Source organism: Ursus arctos, unplaced genomic scaffold (assembly GCF_023065955.2).
Source record: "Ursus arctos isolate Adak ecotype North America unplaced genomic scaffold, UrsArc2.0 scaffold_26, whole genome shotgun sequence".
Classification (NCBI taxonomy): domain Eukaryota; kingdom Metazoa; phylum Chordata; class Mammalia; order Carnivora; family Ursidae; genus Ursus; species Ursus arctos.
The window spans coordinates 40216859-40237519 of record NW_026622941.1 but is presented as its reverse complement, the minus strand read 5'-3'; the positions used below and the strand labels follow the sequence as shown (position 1 = coordinate 40237519).

Sequence of the window (20661 nt, the reverse complement as noted above, 5' to 3'; positions counted from 1 at the left end):
ACCTGTCCCAGAGGCTTGTGTGAGGATTCAGTGAAAAGGTTCACCAACTCTTTTTGTGTGTGTTACTTTAATCCTTCTTTTCAAAGTTTCTAATTAAATAACTTATGAATACATTTATTCATATATTTCAGTTTCTAAAATCTCACATAATATAGATAGAGCAAATGTCATTTGCATGTCCTTCACTACCTTCCTCAGTGGTAAGTGCTGTGGTCAGTTGTCTCTCCTTCCAGACTTTTCTATATGCATTTTATAGGCATCTGCTACCGAGGCTTCTCTGCCATAGTTCTGTGCAGGTTTTGTTGTTCTTGTTATAGAAAAGGGATTTTATGATGTAGATTTTTCTGCAGCCTGCTCTTTTCTCATGATGGCCTATTTCAGAGACGTTTCTGCCTCAGTACTGCTGCCCACAATTTATTTAACCAACCCCTGGTTGAGCGTTCGGGGTTTCCAGTCCCTCACTGTTTGAACCAGCACTGCTGCGAGTGGCCTTGGGTGTGTGCTGCTTTGCACACCCACACTGGCGTTTCTGTAGGATGGACATCGTCCACATGTTAGTTTTTTATGCTGATTCAACACATGATAACCCCAGCTTTTTGTATTCAGTGCCTGTTTGCTGATGGCTCTGAGCTGGCCTCTCCATGCCATGGCTCCCCCGGTGCCTCTCGGCCTCGCCTCTGGGAGGGATAGCAGACATAAGCCTAGGTCCTGGACACAGCAGGCTCAGGCCAAGTGTGTGGCCAGGGGGCCCTGACCAGGCCCTTCCTGGCCAACAGGGCGGACGAGGCAAGCTCGCCTTTGGCTCCTCTGCTCTCTGTGTTCGCCCTCCCCCACCTCCCCCCATCCCCGACCTGCTTCTCCATCAAAATAGGGACAGATGGTCTGGATCCAGCACGAGGGAAATGACTGTCAGCAAGCCCCTCACTTGCTCCGAGACACCTTCCCTCGTATGTAAAATAGTGATGATAATACCCACTTCCTATGAAGTGAGGTGAGATAAAGGATTCGTGTGTGAAAGGGTGACTCAGATGTAAGCAGCCTCCTAGTCCCCCTCTGCCTCTTGCCCCGAGCCTCTCCTCCCACGTGCTCCTCCGGCAGGGTCTCCTCGTGCCCAGCTGGCTTCCAGCTCAAGTACCTGTGACCTTCCAGGCATCAGCGTTCAACCCAGCTGTTAGCTCTCAACTAAGATCTTAGCTGCCAGGATGTCAACTATGACCAAGATAGCTGCTCTCAGCGACGACGTTAGTTAACAAGGCTCACCATCACCCAAGGTCATGAGGTTCCTTTCCCCTGCGTAGAGTGCATGCTCATACCGGAATCTCTGATCATTTGCTTTCATTAGACCGTCGGTTGTCTGAAGGCAAGCTCCCTGGAGCATAGTAGGTGCTCGATAAATACTGTGGGGACTAAGTGAGTGAAAAGCTATCAGCTGACGTGCAGGCGTGAGGCTGCAGTGCTGGGTGGTACCAGGCAGCGCAGCTGCACTCTGGGGCAGGCTATCCCAGGTAGCGCCACGTCGATAAGCATCCATGGCCACAGGCCAAGGGCAGGGGCAGAAATCATTTCATTCCTCTTTTCTGCAAGAGCAAAGCCTGCTGGCTGCTCTGGAGGCCTCCTGGGTGGGGTGCTCCCTGGTCAGGCCCAAGCCTTCTAGGTTGAGAGATTCAATTTCATTAGCTCAGCCAGGGGTGACTGGGCTCCGAGAAATCAGCGAAGCACGCCACTGATGGATAAGCCAGAGCAGCAATTTATTAACTTCTGGCAGCATGACCGCTAAGCAGCCTGTAGCATTCAAGTCGGTCCCTCTCCTTGCTCGTTCTCTCTGGAGAGCGAAAACTTCCGTGGGAATCCAAATCCAGACCAGAAGGAGCAGAGCAGAATGAAGGGACACGACACAAAAGAAACGTGCGCTGTCCTATGTTTACCCGCAAAACCGCACCATGGTGTGGTCATTATTACTGACCCATTTTGTAGATGAGGACGCTAAGGTCAGGTGGGCAATGGCTAAGGGGGGGGATAGAACCAGTGCTCAAACGCAAGTGTTCTGACGCCTGTCCTGTGTTCTCATGCCCCCTCCCCTCAACGCCACTGAGCTCAGGGAGCCCGACCTGCACCGCACGAGCCCCCCCTTGGCCCTGCTGTGGCTCTCCCTGTTCCTTCTGTTAAGGCTGCATGGCGTACCCTCGTAACATTTCCGCGTCCTTGACGGGCCGCCAGAGATGCCTGGGTCTTGGCAGCAGCCTATGACATGGTCTCAGGGGGGCCCCTCTCCTTCTGCAGGTAATAACTACGTACCCACATTAATAGCCAGCATGCATTCTGCTCTTGCCACGTGTCAGGCACCAGGCCGGGCACTTTGGTCTCATCCTCATTCTCGCAACCTCAGGAGGCAAGCACCCTCGTCTCCCTTTTCCAGATGTGGACTCCAGCTCAGGGAGACTGCCTTGCCCAGGGTCCCGGAGCAAGTGACGAGTGGAATTGAGGCTGCAATTCAGTTCGGGCCGACTTCCAAGCCTGTGCTCGTATTCACCCCCACCTCCCCACTTTCCAGGGTGCCATGCCTTGATGTCCCACATGCTGGCGATGCTCCCTATCGGAGCCTCTGGCCCCTGGGCTCTAGTCCCTTTCCCTCTGTCCCCTTGTCCCCTGCTCCAGCCACGCTGAATTCCTCACTTTTCACACCATGGCCCGCACCTCCCCAGGCCTTCTCAGTCTAGCAAACTCCAACTTGTCCTTCAAGCCCCAGGTAAAATGTCACCTCTCCTGGGCCACCTGCCTCCTGCTCAATCAGCCCTAATTATGGCATTTGCTGAGTTTTATTGTAATCATCTGTAAGTGTTCCCCCCTAAGTGGCGAGCCCCGGAAGGCAGGCACGGCATGGTGGTGTCTCTGCCAGCAAGTTGCTGGCACCAACTCTTGCCCCATACATATTTATTGCATAATGAATGTTCCAGAGGACCCCAGGTGCACAGGTCTTCCACACACGAGTGACGGAAGAGCTGGGCACAGCCCAGTTAGCAAGAATGTGAATGGATTTAAAGAATTCCAATCCCATGTGGGCCAGTGGTTCATAACCTTTGAGACACTGGTGGAACTTTCAGGCTTCTTTCTCCCAGAAAACTCCACTGTGCCTGTGAAGCGTCATATGCTATTTCTAGAGGATTCTGCTTCCTATGCTTGGACCCCAGAGAAGAGCTAAGTGGGAGGAGTAGGAGTCAGTGTGGACAGGGGGCAGCAGGGGGGCAGAGAGGAGCTGTCTCTGAGGGAATCACTGTTCGTAGTGTTAGGCCAAGAAGGTGCCCTGGGAAGAAAGTGTTTCCTGGCAGGAAACGCATTAAGCCCTGGTGCTGCTTACAAACAGCAAAACAGAATGGCTAAGCTGGGGCCTATGGAGCCAGCCTGCTCAGGTTCGAATCCCAGCTTTGCCACTTCCCAGCTCTGGGACCTCAGGCAAGAACTTAACACCTCTGGGCCATGGTTTCCTCTAGGAATAATCCCTACTCAAGGGATGTTATTAGGACTAAGTGAGCTAATGTCCACAAAACACAGAAGAAGTGCCTGTTCTCTGCTCACTGTTAAATGAACCACTTGTTCATCTGCTTAGAGCAGGGCCCTGAGGCAATGGCGAGAAGACTAGGCCTCAGCTTGAAGGTCCCTTCCTCCAGGAAGCCTTCCTGAGCTCCCTGCCCACACTCACATAGGTCAAGTTCCTTATTATTAGCCACCCTCCTGGGACACTTCCCATTTCTCTTTGGTTTCTTCACATTAATGATTACTTCCACTCTAGACTCTAAGGCCGGGATCTTGCCTGTCTTCTTCTTGACTATTTCCCTGTGCTTGGCACATAGTAGGTGCTTGGGGAAATAGGTGTTAATTAGGGAGGGAAGGTGTTGGGAAAGTTCGAGATTCCGGGCCGTTCCAGGAGGGTCACTGAGCAGCCAAGCAGCGGATGATGGTAGCAAAATGTGTGTGTGGGGGGGGGGGGGGGACACTGGGCCCCTTGGTCGGTGTCACAGTGCCTGGACCTTCTGACTTTTCTCTCTTCCCCCTTCCCTCAGTTCCTGGCATTTGACACCCAGTTGCTGATGGGTAACCGACGCCACTCGCTGAGCCCCGAGGAGTACATTTTTGGAGCCCTCAACATTTACCTAGACATCGTCTACATCTTCACCTTCTTCCTGCAGCTTTTTGGCACCAACCGGGAATGAGGAGCCTTCCTTCCTTCCAAGAATGTCCCCTTGCTGGTACCCTCCCTGTGCTCCTGCAAGCCCAGATATAAAACTAGCTGCCAGCCCATCCTTTGGCCTCCCCTCAGCCCGATGCCCACCCTCACCCTCTGCAGCTTGTGTCCAAGTGTTAGGGGCCCTGCGGAACTGAGGTCACATCCCCCCCCTCTGTGCTGCCCCTTCCCCCCTCTTACGTCTCTCGAAGTGGACAGTCAAGGCTGGAGCCTCCCCTGGGTTTGAGGACCCAAGGGACGAGTGGGAAGAGCCCAGCAGGATTCCAGATGTGGGAAAGAGACCCCAGGAAGCCTAGCTGAGGCCTGCACCCCACTGAGGTTCCTCCTAAGGCTGCCACAGCTGTGTGACCTTGGGACACACTGTCCTATGTCCAATCCACCCCTCTGTTCTTTCCTTCCAGATCAGGCACTGACACTTGTAAGGGGGTGGGAGGAAGCTGGGCGAGGAGGTGAGGCTGTTCTGCAGGTGGGGGGATGTGGGTGGACCAAATGGTTGTCCCAGGCTGCCCACCCTCGCAGCTTTGAGACTAGCAGCACGTTCTAGGCACTTGAGCCCTGGGGTCCATGGAAGGGGGACAGGAAGCCAGTACCCTCTGCCCCTGCCTTGGTTTACCCTCCAGAGTCATGACAGAGCACTGTTGGGGCAGGAGGTGGGGACAGGGGGCCCTGCTCCTACGTGGGGACCTGTCCTAGGGCTGTAAGGGAGGTGGAGCAGGCAGCCCTCTGGGAGGCGCGGGCTCTGTAGTGGCACCAGTTCACCCAGACCTGCATCTCCTTGGGGGGCATTTGAGGTTGGCAGGACTGACCTCTCACCCTCTTCTCTGGACCCCCTGGGTTGTCCCTCACCCTAGGCCTGAGGCTGAGTGGAGTGCTTGGGCCCTAGAGGATTGGATGCTCCGACAGAGGGAGGGTTGTACTAGCTGCTGAACCCGCCCCACTGGGAGGGAATCCTGCCCTGCCCTGAGGCCTCTCTGCACTTCTTCCCTAAACTCTCCCCCATCCGTGGCGGCTGCCATGTGCTGGCTGATCCCCAAGCCAGGCCTCCTGAGGCCTCAGTTGGCAGTGCCCATGTCCCTCCCCCTGGCTTCTCTGGCCACTCAGCCCAGAATCCTAAGCTCCCCTCCATTCCTTATCTCCTTATCTCCCCAATTTGGAAGCTGTTCAGCTGATGCTAACAGCCAGAGCCGGTCCCTCCGGCTGGTCCCATGCGATGAGGTCGGGTCTCCTTATCAGCCTCCAGGCAGCTGAGAGCTGAGACTCGGGCAGGGTGTGCGTCAGCCACCCAGCCCCCTGCAGGCCCGGCTGGGGAGGGGACGAGGGGGCTACACCTGGGGGAAGTGTGTCGCGGGCACCTCGCAGCCAGCTCTGGGCCAGTGGAAAGTTACTGGGTGGGGTCAGCGAGGTCAGATACCTGGGCCTTCCCTTGGCCTCTCCCTCCAGGGCTCAGCTCTCTCCTCTATGCCAGGGGTTCTTTTGCCCTTGGAGAGAATGACTAGGTATGTTACCAATCTGTTTTTGACTCTTCCTTCTCCACCCTTCCTGTTTTCAGCTTTCAAGAAATATTGCAGAAATATTTGAAATTTTGTTTCACCTTGGGCATTTGAGGAAAGAGGGAAACAAGAACAGATGGTGGTGTTTGTGTATAAGACAAAGGCAACGGGAGTGTGGCTAGATGCCTACTGTGTGCTGGTCAAAATTAATCCATTAAAGCAATCCTATAAAGGGAGAAGTCCGCACATGCCGATCGCAGAGGGAAGAGCTGAGGTTATTGAGAGGATTGGTAACAAGACAAAGGTCATACAGCGAACCTCCTGGGTTGGGGCTGGAATGAGACCGGGTGGTCAGGCCAGACATCTCCTGATGTCTCTGGAGATCTGCTGGCCTCTGTGCCACCCCCCACCACCCCCTTGCCCCCTATTACCCCCACCAAATTTTGTTCTCTGTCGTTTCCACCTTCTAGACACAAGCTGGGGGCATTCTGGTGTCTGATTTCCAGCCTCACTGCTGACGGGCTCATGGTAGTAAGTTGTGAGTCGTTACCTATCAGCGAGATGGAAGACCAAGCCCTGGGCAGTGCAGGGAGAGGCGCCAAAACACTTTCTACTGACTTCCTGATCCGGTTGCCACCTTTCCTCCAAGGTCCCTTCACTTCCTCTCCTAATCTCTGGTCCCACTTCCAAAGGGCTCACTCAGCCTGGGCCTTGGTCATGCTTCCCAGAATCCTCTTGTCCAAGTCCTCCTTTTCCTAGGACAGTTTATGCAGAAATAGGACGGAGAATCTTATCCAAGGCCGAGCTCTGAAAGCGTGGGGAGTGGGGGCAGGTAAGCCCTCAGCAGCAAACAGCAGGACCCGGCAACTTGGCTTTCTCCAGGCTGGGAGAGGATGCTGCTGAGTCTCCCGCTCTGGGTCCTGTGAGGGATCCGGGACCCGCTGAGCAGGCCGCAGAGCCCGGGCTGGGGGCCCTGCGTCCTGCCACACTGAGGCCGGGAGGAGCCCCAGGAACACCTGGCTGGGCTTTCAAGGAGGAAGGGCTGAGGAACAGGAATGCAGGATTAGGAGAAACCGAGAAGCCGGAGCTGAGCAGGTGCCACAATCGGCAGAGGGGGAGGAGAAGCTGCAGGGCCCCTCGCATTTTTGGCAGGGGTGGGGCTGGGCCCAGGAGAGGGTGGCTTGGATTTTATAGAGCTCCAGGCAGCCAGGAATCTGACCATCTGCGATGTGAGGTTGGAGGTTTCCTGCCAAGAGGAAGACAGATCAAGAGATCTTCTCCTGGGATTGCAGCTGGGGTCCCGGGAGGCACATGCAATTCCCCAGACTCCTGTCCCAACTCCCAGGCGTGTGTGTGGCTCCTGTGTTGCCTGAATCTGGATTCTTCCTCCCAGGGGAGTCAGGAACCAACAGATACCCTTATTTCAAAAGGCTCTGCCTCTCCCTCCCCGGCCCTCCTGGGACAAGGCCAGGACCTCTGGGTTCCCCCAGCAAGCTGGATTTCACACCAGCCCTTTGCTGCCCCTCAGTGGCTGCCTGAGGAAAAGCAGGGCCTGGTTCTGCGGGCGAGAAGACGAAGGGCGGTAAGGTTGCAGGCCGGATTTGGCTTTCATTCATGACCCTTCTCAGACCTCCCCAGACCTTCCTCCTCATCAGCCTCCGATTGCTCCCTGTAGTCCAACCGTTGTCACATCCCTGGGACACTGTGCACCTGTCTGCTGGAAACCACCCTGCGCCGCCCGGCCCCAGAGCTCTCTCCTAAGTGACTGAGGGCAGAGACCGGCCGCCACACACTGGCCTCAGCCTCTCGCAGTTGCCCAGGATCCGCACCTGTCCCCTTCCCCGGCCTCACTTTCCTGGTCCGTGACTGACAGGAGATAAGAATAAAATTATGACATCTGAACCCTTTCCTTCGCCTGCCTTTTGCTTGTTGCCTCAGATGGCCGGGGAGTCTGTGTGTGAGGTTTAGCTCAGACTCGATGTGAGAGGTTCACACCAGAGCTGTCTCTCCCAGCGTAGCTAAGTGTGAATTAAATCTCCACACTTATCCTGATGCGGAGAAGGAAACACTGGGGCGCCTGATGTTTAAGATGGTTAAGCGGCTGTCTTTGGCTCAGGTCGTGATCGCAGGGTCCTGGGGGCCAGTCCTGCTTGGGCTCCCTGCTCAGTGGGGAGTCTTTTTCTCCCTCTCCCTCACCCTCTGTCCCTCCCCCAACTCGTACTCACGCATGCGGTCTCTTTCTCTCTCTCTCTCTCAAATGAAGAAAAAAGAAAAAACAAACAAACAAACAAACATTGGTCTTCCTGCCGATATATACCCTTTACAGAAGGTCTCCGAATGCTTGCACCTGTCACATCCTGGCTGGAGGTGCCTCCCAACAGGGGGCCTTTCTGGAAGCCTTTGTGTGTAGTTTTGTTAGAAGAATCTTCCTTATTTTGACCCAAAATCTGTGTCCCTAGAAGGAAAGCCTATGTTGTAGCTGGACAGATCCCCAATAGAGAGCAGCTTTAAGGGTCGCCTCTCCTATGAAGCCTTTCTCTGTCCTCCCCCAGGTGCCCTGGCCACCCCCTCCTCGGAGCCCTGCTGCCCTCTCCCACCCCAGCTGCATTTAACCTCTCCTCCTATCTGCTTCTATGTATGACATTTGAGCTCCTTGAAGGCACGAACTGTGTCTTGTTCACCCTTGAATTCACAGGACTTATGGCAAGTAGTATCAGTAAGTGGTTTTTGGATAAATGGAGGAATGAATGGATCTTCTCCAATCTTTCTGTTTTACTTAAGAGGAAACTGAGGAGCAGAAGTGCAGTGACTTGTCCAAGTTTATACACAAGTTAGAGACGAGAGTGGGATTAGAAGGCACATGGGGTGATGATTATTACGTTGCCTGGTTCCTTCAGAGAACTTGGGGCCGAGGGTGCTGTGTGGGAGGGGGACACACCACACTGACACAGTGGGGGACATTATCCTCGCCTGTGACAAGGTTCTGGTATAAATTCAGCCGCAGCAGGGGAAGGATCAGGGCAATATTCAGGGGACTCTGAAGAGAGAATAAATAACATGTATTAGGCACCCACTGTGTACAAAGCACTTCCATAGATAACAAAGATAGGAGAGGGAGAAGATAGCAGTGTTGCAGGAGAGAAAATACGCATGACAGCTCCCAGCCACTTAGTTCATGGTCCCAAGTAAATGCTCTTGAAAGCAGGCCTGGCAGGGAAGCAAGTACTGAGGAAATGTGGAACAGTGGCAAGGCGGGGGGTCTCTGAGTCAGGGTCTGAAGCGCATGAAAGGCTGGGCATGGGCACTGGTGGAAGGGGAGGGAGGGCAGTCCACGCAGGAGGTGGGGGGCGGGGTTGGTGACACTGGGCTCCCTCCCCTCCTCCTGCTTCCTGCCAACCCTTCAGCCCCACTCTGCCTTCGGCCCATTCATTCTTCATTACCACAAACTGGTGGCTTAAAACAGCAGAAATCAGTTATTCTCACACAGTTATGGAGGCTAGAAGCCTGAAATCAAGGGGTCAGTAGGGTTGGTTCCTCTTGGAGGCCCTGAGGGAGAAGCCATTCCATGCCTGTCTTCCAGCTTCTGGTGACTGCTAGCAACCCTTGCTGTTCCTTGGCTTGTGGCTGCCCTCCAGTCTCAGCCTCTGTCTTCACACAGTCTTTTCCCCTGTGTCTCTGTGTCTTGAATCTCCCTCTCCTTTCTCTCATAAGGCTACCTGTCACGGATTTAGGGCCCATCCTAAATCCAGGATGATGATCTCTCCTCCAGGTCTTTAATTATATCTACAAAGACCCTATTTCTGAAAAAGGTCACATTCACAGGTACCAGGGTGTTAGGACTTATACATCTCTTTTTGGATATCACTGTACAACCCACTATACCATCCATTCCCTTCTGGCAGCTACTGTCTTAAGTGGTGGCCTCCAAGCACATCCCCCTACCCTCACCCCTGGGATGGTCCTCACACCAAGGCTCTTCATTTGCATTCCCAGGTTCCTAAATTAGGTTGGAGAAATTACAGAGCTGAGCTGACCTAACCCAGCTCATAAATATGCCATCTGCTTTCACTCAGGTCTGGCTACTCCCAGCAAACTAGTGTTTGCCCTCTTGCTGATTATATACACACACACACAAACACATGTACACACAAAGCTAAGACCCTTTCTTCCCAGCCTACTATCCTCAAATCCTCTCCAAGATCTCTGCTTTCTTTTTTGGGAAAACCTTGCCAAAAGAAGTGAGCTTTATGCTGTCCTTCAATAGCTCTATGCCCCTTTCTTTGTTAGCTCCTTTTTCTCCATACGAAAGAGGCCATGTGCTCCAGCCAAGAGACCCAGCTGAGTCCAGTCTTCCAGCCGTGCCCATCAAGAGGCAGCCATGGGAGGCAAGAGGCCATTCTGGAAGTAGATTCCTAACTTCAGCTATTCCAGCCCCCAGCCATTTGAGTTTTCCCAGTTCAGGCCCAAGATATCATGGAACATGGACAAACCATCCTTGTCCACATTCCTAATCCCCAAGACCCATGAGCATAATAAAATAGTTGTTGTTTTATGCCACTAAGTTTGAAGTAGTTTGCTTTGCAGCAACGGATAACTGGAATAGAATTTGGTCTCCGGAAGTGAGACACTGCCATAACAAAACTTAAAACATCTGGCATTGCTTTGGCGTTCCAGGTGATAGAAGATGCCTGACGGGCCTCAATGAGTCTGTTAGGGAAGACTAGAAGGGCTTCAAGGAGACTGCAGGTGGAAGTTCAAAGGAAAGTTGAGGAAAATGTACTTGGAACCTGGAGGAACAAAGACCCTTGTTGAGTCATGGTAGAAAGTCTGGCAAAACTTTTCTCTGCACTAATGTGAAAAACAGAAAAAGTACCTCATGAACTGATGGATCTGGCTAAGATTTCCAGGCAGAATGTTGCAAGTGTCACCGGGCTTATCTTGGCTTTGTATCCTAAGAAACAGATAGTGAGAGGAGAGGTAAAGAAGGAATTGTTCTGTTTTTAAGCAGAACTTGGAGGAGACGTAAAAAGCCCATGACAGTCTTTTGAGCCAGCAAAGAATTCTCAAAGTAATAAAGGGCCCCATTGCAAAAATCATATCCAGGACACTATCAGGAAAACACGGTCTCCTGGTAAAGATGAGGCCAAAAGTGTGATTACGAAGCTCTTTGTTAAGACCTCAGAAAGATCTAATATGGTGCCTCATAGAATCTTCCCAACAGACAGAAGTACTCCTAAGAGTCTTAAAGGTGTTTTTTGCACAGCCCCTCTGCTAAACACTAGGGCTTCTCAAGATCTTAAAGATACTGGCCCTCAGCAGCCTCACTGAGGGCCCAGGACAGAGGAGGCCTTGCCTTAGATTTATGAGTGCAACTTGTCGAGTGAAGTTAGTAACTGTGCCCCAGTAAGATTCAGAGGAAAAACCAGAGTTTTTAAGACTTGTATTTTGGGGGACGGTGCACCGCGGGGGCACCATTGGTTGAGCTTCCGACTCTTGGTTTCTGCTCAGGCCGTGATCTCAGGGTCATGAGATGGAGCCCACGTCAGGCTCTGTGCTCAGCATGGAGTCTGCTCGAGAGTCTCTTCTCCCTCTACCCCTCCCCCACCCTGCTCTCTCGCTTTCTCCCTCTCTCTGTCTCTCAAATAAATAAATAAATCTAAAAAAAAAAAAAAAGACTTGTATTGGTAGAAGTACCACCAGCTCAATCTGAAAGGGAGAGAAATCATACAAAACGAAGAGGCCTTTGGACCTTTGCCTGTCCTGCTATTATATGCTGTGTGTGTGTGTGTGTGTGTGTGTGTGTGTGTGTGTGTGTAGGTGGGTGCAGGTAAATACCTTGTCTTTAGCTCAGATTGAGAGCAGCCTTACCTAAGGAACCAAACCTGAGGAGCCTCACGTGCACACAGACTTGGTTTAGAGGTGATTCTGGACCTCAGGCCTAAGCCTGATGTTGTAGGGGAATGAAACTTTGGGGGATCTTGGGAGGGGCATGAGGCCAGAGGTTGGAATGAGCAGTTTAAAACAACGAGCACAGTTCTTTGACTAATGGAATGTGATGGAAGGGCTATTGTGTGCATTCCATGAGTTCTCTGGCCCAGCAATTCTGGCAGAAGTCCTGGTTGACCCATATGGGCCCTCCTTGATCCAGAAGCTAGCTCGTCACTGGACCAATCCCTCTGGCACTGGGGTGGAATGCACTGAGCGACTGGTCCCAGGTCATATCTTCAGCCCTGAGCTGCACTCGTGGATGGGGGTAGGGCAAAGAAGGGATGTTTCCCCAAGGGAAAATCAGAGTATCGCTCCCAGGAGATTGATGAATGACAGATCTACCACCTTAAGACATAGAGCCTGTCCCCAGGGAAGTCAGCATAGCAGTGTGGAGATGACAGGGAAGTGACGGTCATGTGGTAAGAGCCACACTATTGTAGTTAGATGAAGAGTTAGCAAAGTCTTCTCTGAGAACTTTGAGCTGGATCTTAAAGGACGAGCAAATTTTAGTCAAGCAGGCAAGAGAGAAGAGGGCCATTCAGACAGAAGGAACAGCTTGAACAAAGGCCTGGTGTGTGTGTGGTGGTGGGGGAGGCTGGGGGGGAGCCAAAAAATTGACACTATGTGCCTCTTCTAATGTGATGTATTAACAAGGACACATTCTGCTCCTGTAATTTCTACCAAAAAAAATCTCAAAGCCTGAGTCTTACGAGAAAACACTAGACAAAACCAAATTGAGGGATATGCCACAAGCTAACTGGCTTAGATTCCTTAAAAATGTTCTGAAACGAATAGGTGATGGGGATTAAAGAGTACACTTATGAGGAGCCCAGAATAATGTAGAGTTGTTGAATCGCTATATTGTACACCTGAAACTAATATAACACTGTATTTAACTATACTGAAATTAAAATTAAAAACTTAGTACAAAAGATCTAAAATTTAAAAAAATGTTCTGAAATGTGGGCTTTTGAGGTTATCTCCAAAGGAGGCTATACCCACAGTTGCATTTCAGTGAGTAATATTTTAAAAGTTCATTTGTTTAATGTTAAATATTAGATATATATAGATACACACATATATTTTATGTATACTTATGAATAAGAAAAAATCTAGATGGATCTCCATTAAAATGTTAATTGTGGTTATCTCTAGGTGGTGAATAAGAGTTCAGGTTTTTTCTTGTGGTTTATCTAGATCTATTTTTTCTATACTGAAAAATTACATAACTTGTGTAATGAAGTATACTTCAAAAAAAATTCAAAGAATTTTGAATTTTGATGCCTGGATGGCTTAGTCAGTTAAGCGGTTGACTCTTGATTTTGGCTCAGGTCAGGATCTCAGGGTCATGATCTCAGAGTCCTGGGATAGAGCTCCAGGTCAGGCTCTGCCCTCAGGAGGGAGTCCGCTTGAAGATCCTCTCCCTCTCCCTCTGCACCCCCCCCCAAATACATAAATAAATCTTTTTTTAAAATTCAAAGAATTGGGGCACCTGGATGGCTCAGATGATTAAGCGTCTGCCTTCAGCTCAGGTCATGATCCCTGGGTCCTGGGATGGGGCACTGTGTCAGGCTCTCTGCTTGGTGGGGAGCCTGCTTTTCCCTCTCCCTCTGCCGGCCACTCCCCCTGCTTGTGTGTTTTCTCTCTCTCTCAAATAAATAAAATCTTTTTTTAGAAAAATTTAAAAATAATAAAAAATTTGAAGAACAGAAAAAAGAGGGAAAGAAAGAGGGAAGGATGATTGGAAAGAAGGAACGGAGAAAGGGAAGGCAGATGGGAAGAAAACTGGCAGTATGACAGTTACCAAGTATCACCTACTTGGTGCATTGAGTATCCTTTCCTAGCCTTTTTTTGGGGGGGGTCCTCTTTGTAAAACTGTACATTGTTGAGAACCTATTCCTTCTTCATAAAACAAGCATTCATTCAGTTAGGTGACATTTATTTAGCTGCCAGCACTGTGTCAGATGCTGGCGATACAAAACACAGGACATGGTCACTTCCTTCAGTAAGTTCAGAGTAAATAAAAAATTGCAATCTTGTATGATAAAGGCAGTAAAGACACATATCTAGGTAGAGGGAGGGAAATACTCTTTCTGAAGAAGAGTGGGTGGTGATGTCTCACCAAAGAGGACACACATGAGCGGGGTCTCAGGAAAGTAGGAATTGCCGGGGGCAGCAGAGGGGGAGGGTAGATTCCAGCACAGGGAACAGCCTGTGCAAGGACATGGAGCTCCCACCCCGAACACTAGGGACTATGAGTAGTTCAGCATGGCTGCAAAGGTTGGGAGTGGGTAGAGGAGATGAAGCTGAAGAAACGGACCTCATGGATCATCTTAGGCACTCAAAACATTGCCCATGGGCCAGCAACCTTGGCATCCCCTGGGAGCCTGTCAGAAATGCAGACCTCAGGGGTGCCTGGGTGGCTTAGTCAGTTAAGTGGTTAAGCATCTGACTCTTGATTTCGGCTCAGAAAGTGATCTTGCAGTAGTGAGAGGGGGCCCCAGGTCAGGCTCCATGCTGAGTGTGGAGCCTGCTTGAGATTCTCTCTCTCCTCTCCCTCTGCCCCTCCCCCTTCACACTCATGCAAGCACATGCACACACACACACACACACTCTCTCTCTCTCTAAAAGAAAAAGAGGGGGGAAAAAGAAAGAAAGAAAGAAATGCAGACCCCAGACCTCCTGAATCAGAACCTGCATTTTAACAAGAGGTTCAGGTGAATTATTTGCATATTCATGTTGCAGAAGCCCTATATAAGGACTTTGGATTTCATTCTCTAGGCACCAGGGAGCCTGACAGTCAGATCTGTCTTCCCTTCGTGTCCTTAACAGGGGAGGAGGGGTGGTTCTTCACCTTCTCTTCCTAGTTTCTTCACCAGCGACCCTGCCTCCACTAATGCCAAAGCACCCCAGGCCTCCACCCTCTGTTCCCTTCACAGACCTTGCCTCAGCCACATTGTCCTAAACACACCTTACAAAACCCTTGACTGTAGGGAGCCCCTTGGATTTGAAAGACGGTAAATGAAAAGGTAGGATTCTATGATTCTGTGAAAGAATGCTTTGCACAGCACCGTGACCTTATGAAACTCATTATGCCCAAGCAGCAGAACACGCTGAAAATGTACGTAGGTTCAAACAACATTTAGAAAAATTTACAGGTGCTAAGTTCATAGTGCGTTGAGAAGGGGAGCTGGGGATGCTTAGAAACATCATTCCTGACCTTTTCTTTGTAATAATCTGTGTTGTTTTTTTTCTTTCTGACTATAAAAACTAATATATGCACATTATTGAAAGCATGGGAAACACATTGGCTTGAAGAAGAAAATAAAAGGGCAGTCAGAGGGAAAAACAGAAAGTATTCAAAACAAACTGGGAGAGAGAGAGAGATGGAAATCAGGGCATGCAAACACACACACACACACACACACACACACACACACACACCCTCTTCCTCTTCCACCCACTTCCTGGGTTCTTCTGCTTTGGTTCTATCAATAATTATGAACTGATCAGCACTGAATATTTACATATTAAGACTGTAAGCCCTGTCGACCACGGGACTATGTAGTATAGGGTGATTACTTTTCCTTTCTTGCACAACGTTTTGCTTTTCTGGAGATGAATCAGTTATTGTTGCTAGTTGTTTGTACATTTACTTTCCTACGTCCTTATTAATTATTTTTCTTCACCACCTTAAGTGGGTAAGTATCCTCCCAATATGTTCAAATATATTAGATGCTCTATCAATTTCATCTTGCTGACACCATATCGTCTTTCCACATCCTCTGACCTCTCTAGCCTGCGCTGGTTGCTCTGAAGCGATGTTGTGCAGCTATCTCCCCACATCTCTCTCCTGGGGAGTCCCCTTCGTGCTCCTCTGTTGGAAACTAGCATTCTAGATTCCACGAACTTCCCTTTCTCAGGTTTCTACTCGTTTTGGTGGAAAACCTCTCCCAACAACTTCCTGAGAAAGCGTTAATGGGACATAGTACTTTCGGCCTCTCGCATGTCTAGAAGTGTCTTCATTTTGCGTTCACAGTGAATCATCTGACTGTGTATCCAATGAAAGGTTGGAAATAACTTCTCCTTCAGAATTTCTGTCTGTCCAATAAATAAAGAAAATCTTAAAAAAAAAAAACCTTTTCGTTTTGAAATACTTCTATGTGCAGCGAGGTCCCATTCAATCAACTTTTACGATTACAGTGCACTACCCAAACTGGGACATTAACATTGGTGTGTATACCGTTCTGTGACATTTTATCACACACGTACAGCCACGTAAGTAACACTGCAATCAAGACACAGAAGTCTTCCCTGAGCTATCCCTTTATGGTCACATCCACCCCTACCATTCCTAACCCTGGCAACCACTAATCTGCTTTCCATCTTCTATAGTTTTCTTTCCTTTTGAAAATGTTATATAATGGAATCATATAATTTTTATCTTGGCGGGATTTTTTTTCACACAGCATCATGTCTTTGACATCCATCTGAGCTGCTGCACGTATCAGCAGTTCGTTCTTTTTTATTGCTGAGTAGCAGTCCATGCTGCAGCTGGGCCACAGTTCATTCGACCATTCACCTAGTAAAGGACACTTTGGCTGTTTCCAATTGTTGGCAATTACAAATAAAGCCCAGGGGTGCCTGGGTGGCTCAGTCGGTTAAGTGTCTGCCTTCAGCTCAGGTCATGATCTTGGGGTCCTGGGATCAAGCCCCACATGGGGCTCCCTGCTCAGTGGAGTCTGCTTCTCCCTCTCCCTCTGCCCCTCCCCCATTCATTCTCTGTCTCTCTCTCCCTCAAATAAATAAAATCTTAAAAAAAAAAAAACCAAAAACAAAGCCCTATGAACATTCATGTAAAGGTTTTGTGTGGATATAAATTTTCATTTCTCTAGTATAAGTGCCCAGACGTGTGATGGCTTGGGTCATATGGTGTTTGTTCAATTTTTTTCTTTTTTATTTATTTATTTTTTTTTTTTTAAGATTTTTTTATTTATTCATTTGACAGAGAAAGAGACAGCCAGTGAGAGAGAGGGAACACAAGCAAGGGGAAGTGGGAGAGGAAGAAGCAGGCTCCCAGCGAAGGAGCCTGATGTGGGGCTCGATCCCAGAACACCGGGATCACGCCCTGAGCCGAAGGCAGACGCTCAACGACTGAGCCACCCAGGCGCCCCACAATTTTTTTCTTTTTTAAACAGATTTATTAAGATATAATTTACATAACATAGAGTTCACCCATTTAAAATGTACAATGTAATATTTTTTAGTATATTTAAAGCCCTTCCCCACTTCCCCACTGACCCACAATGGACTGGGACAACGAGGGAGAAATAAACCTTTATTATGGTAAGGCACTGAGATTTGGGGGTTATTTAGCCTGCCCTAATTTGGCTCCATCTTTGGAGAAACTGCCTTTACCTCCTGGACCTCAGTTTCCTCATCAGAAAATGAGGGGTTCAAAATAGGGGTTCTCTTGGTTGCGTTTCAGCTATAACACTCCATTTATAAATTGTATGGTTATTGTTTACAAGTGGTTTAAAATTCTGCAAGGACTAATTGTAGAATTTCTCAACTACAATGAGTAAGTTCTCCATTTACAGATGGGTTGGGTTCCAAAAGTCCAGGCAGGAGTCCCTTGTTGGAACATTGTTTCTGTGAGAAAATAGATTTGATATTTCCAAACACACAGACTCCTGCTCACCCCTCAGTTCTGAGGCCCTGTGATCCCCAGATGCAGGCAGTGAGTGGGGTGGAAGAGCAGGGACTGAGCAGAGGCTCTAAGACATGATTTGAAAGGGAAGGAAGGGAGAGTAAAATGGACTAGACCACGGGCCAGGACGTCAGCTGCACAAGGTTCCTTAGGAAGCCACAGAAACCGTTATACATGTCAGTTGTTCCTGACTTGGATTATTTCCAATTCTATACACACCTCCTCATTTTAACTGTTCTTGGGTATATGTTCTGTGCAGGGCAGAGATGAATGTTTCATGGAGCTACTGAAGCTCAAGCTTCAGGGTCCTCATTCACACACAGAACACTTCTAAGGCCCTAGAAGTGTGTCTAAAAGGTCATTGTTTTTGCAAAAATTTGAAAAAAATAAGGTGTTTTAACTGCGGGTGGTTAAAACTTCAATTTCCACTTTGACGTCCCTTCCTTCACATTTGCCCTTGTGTTGTATGGCACTGGAATGGCTACTGGCATTTTTGGAATCCAGCTAAGGGGACGTTTAGTTGGAGATGTACTCCATTTAGGATCTATTCACATGGTTTAAAATTACTTCCATGCATAGTTGAGCTTTTACCTGCTGAAGGAATAATTCTAGAAGTCTCTTATTCACCCACGTGCTGACTCACCTCATGTTATGACCTATCGGTGCAAGACCAGGGTTCAAATCAAGATCCTAACGTGTCCTACATTTAGCACCTGGTACTAGAAGTGTGCAAGAGTGGAGGAAAATAAAGCTTAGAAGATGTACAAAGCCAGAAGCTAGTCTGAAGAAAATTCTTCCAATTGTCAGCTGTGCAAAAATATAAGCAGTCTGTCCATATTGACATCTAGTCAAAATAAGTTTTGTCCTGTTGGCAATATACTCAATAACATACATATAATAGTATATCATTATAAATGTACTATACATTCTTTTCTTTTTTGATGGGAACTCTTCAAAATACAATTTCTCAGAATTCCTATCTTTATATTTTTTTGATGACACAAATTACCAATATCAAAGCAGATAATAAAAAACTCATAATATACCAATTATAATGAGGTTTTCAAAGACAAATTGGCTAGTAAATGTCAATTTGAAGAGTATATCTAAGATTAGTCTTTGTACAGGACAAATTTTAAAAGCCGACAAATGCCACAAATATCACAAAAAACTCCCATAATAATTTGACAAATTAAATGCCAGTCACACTTGAATATTACTTTTTTCTTACATTTTTGGCTACATACTCTTTGATTGCTTCTTCATATGGCAATGATTTAATAATACCATTTTTTAGAGAGGACAAAAAAGATGATTCAGTCTTTTCTTAGCATGGCAGATTAAATTTTCCCTTTATTCTTTTTAAAGATCTGTTTATTGGGGGGGGGGGGAGGGAAAGGGAGAGAGAAACCCAAGCCGACTTTGCACTGAGTGTGGAGCCCAATGCAGGGCTTGATCCCATGACTCTGAGATCATGATCTGAGCCGAAACCAAGAGCTGGATGCTTAACCAGCTGCACCCCCAAATTATTTGATCGTTTAGAAAAGTCTCTTTCAGGTTCACAATTTGTTTTTGTTTTTTTAAAAGATTTTATTTATTTATTTGACAGAGAGAGACAGCCAGCGAGAGAGGGAACACAAGCAGGGGGAGTGGGAGAGGAAGAAGCAGGCTCTTAGCAGAGGAGCCTGACGTGGGGCTCGATCCCAGAACGCTGGGATCACATCCTGAGCCGAAGGCAGACGCTTAACAACTGCACCACCCAGGCGTCCCAAAGGTTCACAATTTGTTATTGGCAATGTCATGTAAATTTAGTTCGTTAGCAAACTGGGGAAAAACTTGATTAGGTTTCTTTCATCTATGAGCTAATATTCCAGAGCTTTTTTTTTTTTTTTAAGATTTTATTTATTTATTCGACAGAGATAGAGACAGCCAGCGAGAGAGGGAACACAAGCAAGGGGAGTGGGAGAGGAAGAAGCAGGCTCACAGCGGAGGAGCCTGATGTGGGGCTCGATCCCGGAACGCCGGGATCACGCCCTGAGCCGAAGACAGACGCTCAACTGCTGTGCCACCCAGGCGCCCCTCCAGAGCTTTTAAAAACGTGTAATTTGTTGTGATTTATTTTCTCACTGTAAATAAATATTCACTTTTACATGTCTTTATATTTGTAATTTTTAAAAAAAATTTTTATTTAAATTCTAGTTAGTTAACATACCATGCAATAGTGGTTTCTGGAGTAGAATTCAGTGACTCATCGCTTACATACAACACCCAGGGCTCATCCCAAGGGCCATCAGTCCGTCCTTTGTCCCCATCCTCCATCTAGCCCATCCCCCACCCACCAAGCACACCCACCCCCACAACTGTATAAGCATCAGCCTCCCCAAAACCTGGTCAACTGCAGTGTAGAGCATGCTCTTGGGTCCTGCTATAGTTATTTGAGGTGTTGGGGCTGGTGCCTCAGGCCCCAAGCCCAGGAGCTGAGTACTGTCAGATCGTCTGGGCCAACCAAAAATGAAAAATGGACACAGGTTCAAAAAGTCACCAGAATGGATCAAACTAAAATGTCTCTTTATGGGCTCATCTCTGAGGTATTTTAGGTCCCCCGTAACATTACCAGACCCACCCCTATCTTTGCTTCTCAAGGATCCCAGGATTGGGAGGAGCCTGCCTCTCCCCTTCTAGGCCTGGTGACTTTTTTTTTCTTTTTCTGGTGAACAGGGTTTCAAAAACTCAAAAACATGCCCATGTCCTTAATGAAATCAAACACTTTACTGGCAGTAATATATACTGTGTTTAAAAAAGCAAACAAAAAGGTGTTTACAAAAGCAAGGTGATTGGCAGCTCCTTGAAAATTAAGGGTGGCCAAGGGTTTGTGCTAGCACCATCTAGTGACAAAAAGAGGTAAGTTCGGCTCACCAAAATCTGTCACAACGCTGGGGAGAGGGGCGCCTGGGTGGCTGTCCTTAAGCATCCGCCTTCGGCTCAAGTCATGATCCTGGAGTCCTGGGATGGAGCCCCGCATGGGGCTCCCTGCTCCGCTGGGAGCCTGCTTCTTCCTCTCCCACTCCCTCTGCTTGTGTTTCCTCTCTTGCTGGCTGTCTCTCTGTCAAATAAATAAAAATCTTAAAAAAAAAAAAAAAAAGACAAACACTGGGGAGAGAAAGGGTACCAGTGCCGCTGTTCCAACCCCACCCTTTTCTGGAAGTTGTTCAGAGTACTGTGGTTTACTCAAT

At 48.5% G+C, this 20661-nt stretch overlaps 1 protein-coding gene and 1 long non-coding RNA gene across 4 annotated transcripts in view; one reads left to right on the top strand and one right to left on the bottom strand.

Moving 5' to 3' along the window:
* FAIM2 (Fas apoptotic inhibitory molecule 2) overlaps positions 1-7639 on the top strand; it is a 33218-nt gene extending 25579 nt beyond the window's left edge. The window contains exon 12 of the mRNA XM_026501919.4: positions 4059-7639. Within this exon, the coding sequence (XP_026357704.1) occupies positions 4059-4208 (150 nt within the window). The 3' untranslated portion in view covers positions 4209-7639. The remainder of the gene's footprint in view (positions 1-4058) is intronic.
* Positions 7640-8774: 1135 nt separating this feature from the next.
* LOC113257639 (uncharacterized) overlaps positions 8775-20661 on the bottom strand; it is a 33887-nt gene continuing 22000 nt past the window's right edge. For all 3 annotated transcript variants that reach the window (XR_007189440.2, XR_008961565.1, XR_003317005.4), the window contains 3 exons: positions 20345-20531; positions 10604-10681; positions 8775-10517 (listed from right to left, as the gene is read on the bottom strand). This is a non-coding gene — a long non-coding RNA (uncharacterized LOC113257639). The remainder of the gene's footprint in view (positions 10518-10603; positions 10682-20344; positions 20532-20661) is intronic.